At 40.3% G+C, this 9,580-nt stretch overlaps 1 protein-coding gene across 1 annotated transcript in view; it reads left to right on the top strand.

Annotated features, from left to right (window-relative positions):
- Nucleotides 1–1,108: 1,108 nt before the first annotated feature.
- Nucleotides 1,109–9,580, top strand: part of LOC118809076 (heparan sulfate glucosamine 3-O-sulfotransferase 3A1-like) — a 52,405-nt gene continuing 43,933 nt past the window's right edge. The window contains exon 1 of the mRNA XM_036572016.1: nucleotides 1,109–1,826. Within this exon, the coding sequence (XP_036427909.1) occupies nucleotides 1,480–1,826 (347 nt within the window). The 5' untranslated portion in view covers nucleotides 1,109–1,479. The remainder of the gene's footprint in view (nucleotides 1,827–9,580) is intronic.

Raw genomic sequence — 9,580 nt, 5'->3', positions numbered from 1 at the left:
ACCACGTTCTCATATCTACTGTCCTGTATGTTGATATCAGGGTCCAACAGATGTTTAACAGTCTTTAATCGGTCACTGGTTTATCTCCTGGACCTTTCCTCTGTACAGTACCAGCACCTCTGTCTTTCTTTAAACGTGTCCTACTTGTATCTTAACTGCACTATACAGAGCAACCCAGAGGAAGACAGTTTTTCCTTTCAAGTCTTGGTTCCTCTCAGTGTTTTTTTTTTTTGTTTGTTTGTTTGTTTTAATGTTCTTAAGAAGTTTTTCCTTTTGAGTCTCGGTTCCTCTCAGTGGTTCTTCCCGATGCTCTTAGAGAGTTTTTCCTTTTGAGTCTCAGTTCCTTTCAGTGAATCTTCCTAATGACCTTAGACAACTTTTCCTTTTGACTTTCAGTTCCTCTCAGTGGTTCTTCCTGATGCCCTTGGAGAGTTTTTTGAGTCTTGGTGCCTCTCAGTCTTTCTTCCTCATGACTATAGAGGGTTTCCTCTTTCGAGTCCCGGTTCCTCTCAGTGGTTCTTTTTTATGCTCTTAAAGTATTTCATCTTTTTTTGAGTCTTGGTTCCTCTCAGTGTTTCTTCTTTACACTTAAAGAATTCTTGTAATTATTTATTTATTTATTTATTTTTCCTGGCGCTTCTTCTTCATGCTCTTAGGGAGTTTTTCCTTTAGACTCCTTGTTCTTCATAGTGGTTCTTCCTCGTGCTCTTAGAAAGTTTCTCATTTTGAGTCTTGGTTTCTCTCCTTCTAACTAATTTAAAGCTAATTTTGGATGATGGTTTTTGGAAAGTTCAGTTCACGTTATTACGAAATACGAATTGAACTGAGTTTAACTGAACCGCTGCAGTTTCCAACAGATGGCTGTATTTGTATTGATTCGGTCGAATATCGATCGCTGCTGCCTCTGCTTCTTGTTCTTCTGTCACCAGAGTGACATTTGCCTGCCAGTATAGCGTCACCTGCACGTCAACGCCCACCCTGCATGTGATTGGCCCGCAGACAGAGCCAGTAACGCTGCTGATTGGACACTGAGGAACGCACGAGTGACTTCACGGGGGAGTTTAGGTGCAGGCAGCGCGCGCGGGGCAGAAAAAAAAGTTTACAGCAACTTGACAGATGAGCTCATGTGGATGGATTACGAGGCGTTCCTCTTTAAAGGCGGTCCACGGGATTATAATGTGCAGTTTTAATAACACGAATAAATGGATTTGAGCTCCGAGGCGCGCGCAATGATTTAGATGAAGACCCTTTTTAAAAGAAAGGAAAAAAAGACAAACTTTATCAGAGCTCAGTGATGGTCACTGTGTAAAGACCTTGCAGATGCGCGTGCACGTCATATTCTGAGATCGCCCTTGTGTGAGTGAGAGAAGGTGTGTGTGTGTGTGTGAGTGAGAGAGAGAGAGAGAGAGAGAGAGAGAAAGAGAGAGAGAGTGAGAGAGTGTGCGTGTGTAGCATGGCCGCGGCTCGTGCTGCAGCGTCATGGTCCCGGAGCACGCGCCCAGCCGGGTGGCGGTGAGGAAGCAGCTCGCGCTCATGCTGCTCTCGGCGCTCGCGACCCTCTGCGTGCTGCAGAGCCTCGCTGTGACGTCTGCGCGCGCGCCCTCTGAGGTGGCGGCTGGAAGCGCGCGGTGGAGCGCTCGCAGGACGCTGCTGAGGCCGGACGATGACGGAGCCAAGCGCCTGCCCCAGGCCCTCATCATCGGCGTGAAGAAAGGAGGCACGCGCGCGCTGCTCGAGTTCCTCCGCGTGCATCCAGACGTCCGCGCGGTGGGAGCGGAGCCGCACTTTTTCGACCGAAACTACCAGAACGGACTGCAGTGGTACAGGTGACCACTCTTCATTCACTCTATCAGCAGAGTTATTAATTATGTGAGGTTGTTATTAGAACTGGACTGTTAAATAAGTTCTATTTTTATTAGTGTCAGAACTAATAATAATAATAATAATAATAATAATAATAATAATAACAATAATAATAACAATAACAATACTACTACTAATAATAATAATAATTATAATATTATTATTATTATTATTATTATTATTAAATCTGTATCTAAGGGTTTAGAGAATGTGTGTGTGTGTGTGTGTGTGTGTGTGTGTGTGTGTGTGTGTGTATGTATGTATGTATGTATCTGGAGAAAACACACACTCGCTCTGTAAGTTTATTCTATATTTATGTATATAATTATTAATCAGAGTCTGTACTGTGACTGCAGATCAGATTCAATATTAGCACATACACCCTGAGTAGGGCGCTTTTAATTAATGCGTGCCTGAAAGTATTTACTGATTAATTATTTATTAGTTCTTTAATACGCTGCCATGAAATTTACTCTGCTGGTGTTCACAAAATGGAGTTTTGAAAGTTTTGGAAACTTTTGCAAACTTCATAAAAGTTTTTCCTTGTAGTGCCGTAGACTGTTAGAACCTTTAAACTGATCAGTCGTCATTTGGTTTTAAGATTTGTGAATAATAATAATAATAATAATAATAATAATAATAACAACTTCATGAGTAATTTCACTTGAGTCAATGCTGCTGAACTACTAAAGAGAGAGATGGACTGTAGACTGTAGATCTTTATCCAGTGATATTCACATTGCCATTCAACTTGTCTCATGTCCTCTCTCTCTCTCTCTCTGTGAAATTTCCTAAAGAGCATGTCAGCTATTTAAAATGTACTAAACTAATAGGAATTGAGTGGAAATGGATACTTATTCATAATCATTACTTGTGTTTTTATTGATGAGTGATTAATTTGCTAGGCAAACACTCTCATTTCAGTCTCTTCTCTTCTTCACTGCTCTATGTGTGTAGAATCAATGTGCTCATAATCTCTGATCGGTTTGGATGTGTGTGTGTGTGTGTGTGTGTGTGTGTGTGTGTGTGTGTGTGTGTGTGTGTGTGTGTGTGCGCGTGTGTGTGTGTGTGTGTGTCTGTCTGTTGATTCTGGTATCTTGTGGCTCACATGGTGGTTTAAAAGGCCTCTTTCAGTCGTGCTGCTGGCTGTAATGGGTCACAGCCCACAACACAGGCTTTTATTAAGAAGGATTAGGGCTGTAATGAAAGGTTACCTGTCAGCCGGTGGAGGTGTATTTCACCTTTAGATTAAGAACTCTTCACTCGCTTTAAAAGAGCCCAAAAACACTAAAGAAAAAACTCTAGACTAGCTTGAAAAAACTTTGGAACAGCCTGAAAACAGTAAGTAAGTAAACAGCCTAAGGAATATCTACAAATGCTGAAAGAATATCTAGAACAGTTTGAAGAAACTTTAAAACAGCCTGAAAATAAATAAATAAATAAATAAATAAAACAGCCTAAAGAATATCTAGAAATTCTTAAAGAATATCTAGCACAGGGATATTCTTAAAGAGTCTGACCGAATTTTAAGACAGTCTGAAATCTAAAAACTAAAAAGGATATAAAAATAAATAAATAAATAGTCTAAAATCTGAGCAGCTTGAAGAAAATCTAAAACAGTCTGAAAGAACATTATAACAGTTTGAAGACAATGTAGAACGGCCTGAAAAAAGTATTCAAAAGTGGGAGAGAACAGACTGAAGAAATTCTAAAACTGGCTAAAGAAAAACTAGAGCTGCATACAGAAAATCCAGAACAGTCTAAAACATCTAGAGCAGCCTAAAGAAAGTTTGAAGACACACATCAACTCCAAAACAGTCCAAAGAAACTCAGTGTTCAGAACTTTAAAATAGTATGAAAACATTTTGAAGCTGTCTGTAGGAAATCTAGTGCAGCTTAAGACACAAAGGAGCCGGAAGAAACTCCAAGAAGTCCTTGATGGCACTTTATGGCTGATCTTCAAATACTCAGATCTTTTAAGAAACTACCTGGTGAAACTCAGTTGGGTGTCAGGGTGAGGACTGAGCCTGAAGAAACTCTAAAACTGAAAAAAAGAAAAAGAAACTCTAAAGCTGAAAAAAACGAAGAAAACAGCATAAAAAACTCTAAACGAGCCTCAAGAGATAATTTAGCAAGTTTGAAAAGAGCCTGAAGAAACTTCGAAAAACTGAATTTTACTCCACTCTGTGCGCACACACACACACACGTAGACACACACACACACACGTAGACACACACACATACACACACACACACACCATGATACGAGCTGGATTTTAATCCCCTGGCTCCTCACTCTTCCCTCTGAATGTTCACTCTGTCTTTACTCCATCGCTCTCTCACACCCCTCTATTTACCGATTCATCCATTGTGCTGTTTTGTAGCCGTGAGAGTGCCATCAATCCTGAGCTGTTGCTATGATCGTATGGAACTCACTGTGGCTTTCTGAAGGCCTTGCATCCGCTTTACACTTAATGAATTGCCTTCTTAAGAAGCGAGGGGGAGTTCACAATACAGGAAAAATCGCTACCCACTCAAACTATGCTATAACAATGTACAAAAGGACAAAATTCAGGTTTCATGATGGCTTTTAGGTAAATAGTTTGTCCCTTTTACAGAGGACAGTATACCATATAGCATAAGAAACTATATAAGCTAGTCTATTATAGATTATCAACTTCACACTGTGTAAGGCAACGACATGATGACTTAAATATCACTGTTGTGGGAACAAAACCTCGTATCTCCTTTTTTCAGGTTTTTACACAATTTTAAAATGTCTGCTGTCCTTTACATTATGTGTTTCATGATGAATGGACCAAAAGAAATGGCTCAAAATTACTTGGGAAAAAGTCTGGTTCCATTGACTTACACTGAAAGTAAAGTTTGTTTTTTTCTTCTCCTGTAAATTTGTCATTTTAGAGATATGAGGTTTTGTTCCGACAGCAGCGATATGCAGTTTGTATTACGGTAATTGGTATAAGCTTCCTGTTAGCTATACTAGCCCTGTAGCTTAAGTGCAAAACTAAAGAAGCAAACTTGACACAGCAAACATGTCTTGGCAGATCAATCACATTTGACATGAGGGGAAAACTGTAAATTAGATTTTTTTACAGGTGATGTGAGGCAGTTATCCAGTTATGGTGCATAAAGTGTTTCCAATTGGTAACTCAACTTTAACAGCTCAGTCCAGCACTCTGAGTGTGTTGATGTCAGCTGTTCAAGAGATTGAGCGAAGAACGCTGCCAGTTCGGTGTGAACTGTACCCCACATTTCTGCACCAGACATGACGATTTGATGGATACATACAAATGGCTCAAAATTATAAAAACAAACATGAGAATAGTTTCGCTCCATAAATTCTCCTGCCATACCCTCCCCCTCCACCCCAAGTCAAACCCTCTGGAAATAATAGTCTCTCTCTTTCTCTGCAGAGCTAATGTTATGAATGGGGCCCCCTTTTTTCTCGCACTAATCACTGTGTCCAATTTGCTGGAATTATGGGGCTCTTTTCAGGCCGAGCTGTGAAGGCTTGAACACAGAGACACCCATCTGCAGGGATGACGGCTCTTTGTCCTCCGTAATGGCTGACGGAGAGAGTGTGAAGGAATTGCACGCTGGACTGGGAGCTGTGTGGGAATTGGGGATACTTGCACTCAGTTGGTCTTGTTATTGTTGCGGATTATAGAGAAAAAGTCTTGAGTTCTCAACTTCGCTAGAGTTTAAAACTGTGCGTGAGAAAAGTGTCACTTTATTTTAATGTTCCTCTGATCTTTAAACAATTGAATGATTAGCAAACTGCCTGGTGAAACAGTGTTAGGGTTAGGAATGGGTTTTAAGTTAAGGTTAAGGTTAGGATTAGGATTGTTTTACTGTAAAAAAGGCATTCCAGCCTTTTATATGTTGTTATGTTAAGCAGTATCATGTCGCCTCAGCCTTATTGGTTTGACAAGACTTTTTAAATTAGTTCCATGAATTAATTAATCAATGTTTTCCCACCACAATATCCCACATTCTTTATTCAAATACACAAAATGGCCAAAAGTATGTGGACTCCTGACCATCACACCTATACAAGTTTGTTGGACATCCCATTCCAAAACCATGGGCATTAATATGGAGTTGCCACCCCCCCTTCACCCCCCCACCAACCCCACCAAACAGTGCAGGCTTCATATAGCAGTGACATATTTAAAGTCACTGAGCTTTTCCATACAGCCTATTCCACTGCCAATGCTTGTCAATGGAGATTGCAGGGCTACGTGCTTGATATTAAACACCTGTTGGCTATGGGTGTGGCTGAAACACCATCATTAGAAAGTCCACATACTTTTGGCCATGTAGTGTATATACTACAAACAGTGGGAATCCCAATCCTATCCTGTCCACAAGCCTTGCCACTGATCTACATGCTAGTAAATTTAATCTTTCCTCAGTCATCAACTGGATACCTTTTTTTTTTACCTTTAAAGTTAGAAATAGGATAAGAACTAGAGAATGGTTCAGTTTTGAGTTTGACTGAGTATGAAGTTTAGGATTGGTTTGAGCTTTGAGGTGAGGTTAAGGGTAGGCTTAGCTAAGAAATTGACTGTTTTTTAGTTTTTATTAATTTAATGAAATAAAATATTTTTCTGAGTAACTCAGATTAACTAGACTCTGTATGTGAAATATTGTCACTGTGCTGAGCTGCTAGTGAGCAATAAGGGGTGGAAGGGGACCTCCAAAGTGGAAGATAGAAATACCACTACTGTTAAAAGGTTTAAAGTGAAAATTAGGTTTCAAGTCAGGGTAAAATGAAGGCTAATCTAATCCAATTTAGCTGAATATCAGTTAAATAACAAACGAGTCTCTACAAGGCCTTTAAAGTAGACCATCAAAATGAAATATTACTAAAACTTTAGTGGAGACAGATTCTCTGCTTTCCCTACTTCTCACTTTTCTGTGCCATTTGTAGCAGAAAACTAGACTATTATTAAAACATTCAGCCTTGTATACGTACCTGACTTCTTTCTTCAGCATGTTGTTACCGTATCATTACCTGCCTAACTAAGCTTATACTTTTTTCACACCGTGTGTAAACATCAGCTGTCCTTGACATTGTGTGATCTAATGCACCAATAGAAATTCAGTTGCCTAAACAGGTGTTAAGAACATTGCTTGCTTCTCTTACATCTTGTATTGCAGATATTTTGTTACGACAGTGATGTAATGTTAGTATGGAGTCATCATCAAGGGAAAGAAATGGAGATGAGCACAGCAGGCCAAAACGGAAGCTGCTGTTTGTCATTTTGAAACTGACATGAGATCAATGACTTCACCTCCAGTTAGACGAAACACACTTTCATCCTTTTTGTCCACCCGTACACAGCCCTGCTTATTCCTCTGACCTTTTCTTATGGTAATCCACTCTGTGAGCATACAAAGGGGTCAAAGGAAATGCTGTGTTACAATGAGAGGTCCTTGCTGAGGGTAGCGTCCTTCACTAGTCTGCCTACTCAAGTTTCCCTCAGAGCGTCCTTCACCTGTTCAGGCCACGGGGGGTGATGGGGGGCTTTGCTGTGTTTAAACGGCCAGACCTGCTGGGTAAGGGTCAGCCAGCATCAGAGAGCAGGATCATGACCCGGTCATTAAAACATACATGACCTGCACCCTCAAAGGTCAGGCCAGATTCTTCCCCAGTGTGTGTTCCATAACACCTTGCATAGGCTACGTTCATGTTACAAGGTTCAAAGGGCATATATTTGATTTTTGTTCGCCTTAGAAAGGAATTCCACCGATTTTCCGAAATGCCTGTATAATTCAATCATTGAGATGTAAACAAAGTTATTCAGAGCGGTTTAATGTGAAATTGGCTATTGTAGATGAACTTAGCAACTTACTTCTTTACAGTGGTGCTGATAGGAACCAGGGGTCACAATGTCTACAACACAAATATAGCCACTTTATTTACAATCCAAAATGACCAGTTAATATACATTGGTCTTCTTACTTGTCGGAACAAAACCTCCAAAAATCTCAAATGGTAACTTTACAGGAAAAGGAAAAAACATACTTTACTTTCTATGTAAGTCAATGAAACCAGACCAAGTCATTTTGGACCATTTCTGTTGGTCAATTCTCCATGAAATTTACACACAATGTAAAGGACATCAGGCATTTTCAAATTAGGTGGAGAACTGAAAAACGACAAAAAATTGAGACATAAAGTTTTGTTCCGACAGCAGGAATATGTAACATAGATGTTGGTAAAATAGTATAAAAGATGAAAACATAGTTTGAACGTGCCTCTCTGCCTTGAATAGATTTAAAAAGCCAAAAAATGTAAAAAGGCGGAAAGCTTATCTCTAATATATAATAACATGATGCCTCAGATGTCAGGTGTTATGTGTGTATTCATAACCATTTAATGTAATAACTTTCTGTGCTGTAGTTTGAGCACAAAAAATCAGTATTCAACCAAAACCAGAACTAGAAAATTCAGAATTCAGCAATAAATCTCTAACGCGGCCTTAGACGTATAAGTTACATCAAGAGGTTTCTTGTGTCTTGCAGTTGTTCATAATCTTTTAACACACAATTCCTGGCAATATTATTTCTGTTTTTAAAACTAGCTGTAAAAAGTGCTCATGAGGAACTGGAAGGGGGGAGCTGTTTTTAGAGTGGCATTATATTGTGCTAAATCAGTGTTACAGTGTTTGTAGAGGCAGCACTGTGTCAGAGAGGAAATTCAGTAATAGTGCATAGAGTGGAGTTAATGGCAAAGACAGGGCAGCTATAGAGCTCTGGAGAGTGGTGTAAAACTCTGAGAGAGAGAGAGAGTGAGTATGTGTGCTCTACATTTCCTCTCCCCCCAGTAGCTCTGTGGTGAGGGTCTCTCTCTCATGTGGATTTGAGGAATGCGTATCAAAGTGCTGCCATTCCAGCTCCATTAAAACCTATTCAAAAAAATCCAGGCCAGAAATCACGGAATAATATTCCTCGCCCACGCCTCAGTACAAATCCTGTAAAGATCCTTAGCTATTATCATTTTTCATGAGATTCTGATCAAGGCTGAAGGTTCGAAAACAATATTCTGGAGAAATAAATGAGGGCCTGGAGCTGGACAGCTCTGTCATCATCAGGAGAACCTGTGGTCTGGTGGAGTGAGAACACCGTTATTATTGTGGTAATAAAGAACCCTTGAAGAACCATCTTTTTTAAGAGTGAAGGCTACAATGAGTGGCTACTATAAAATAAAAGAATGAAAAGCCATGAAACGATACCCAGATCAGGTTCTGATGTCTGGCTCCAGCTATCCAAAGTGCACTCCACAGTCTGTGACTCTGTGAGTTTAATATATGGAGCTGTAGCCTGCAGTAACTGGCTTGGTGCGCAATGGCAAAGATCCTGAGCTGGAGACTGAGGGAAATAAAAACAATATGGCCATGGAAACGTGGACTCACACATTTACACTCAGCCACTCACTTTCTACAACTTTCCCACTGTTTCAGATTCACACACACACACACACACACACACACACACACACACACACACACACACACACCTGCTTGTCTGCTGTTCGTTACAGTCTGGAAGCCCCTCTCTACCTGTGCCAGGGAGATGCAGGTTGTGTTGTAACGTTATAATAGCAGGGCGACAGGAACCAGCTGGGCTATGAGATCACACTGAACAAAGGGAGCCCTATTTGTGGCTGTGTGTGCATCTGCTTTGTATC

The sequence above is a fragment of the Colossoma macropomum genome, unplaced genomic scaffold, assembly GCF_904425465.1.
Source record: "Colossoma macropomum unplaced genomic scaffold, Colossoma_macropomum, whole genome shotgun sequence".
NCBI classification, from domain to species: domain Eukaryota; kingdom Metazoa; phylum Chordata; class Actinopteri; order Characiformes; family Serrasalmidae; genus Colossoma; species Colossoma macropomum.
Note: the sequence above shows the minus strand (reverse complement) of the source record. Positions and strands in the feature narration are given on the sequence as shown.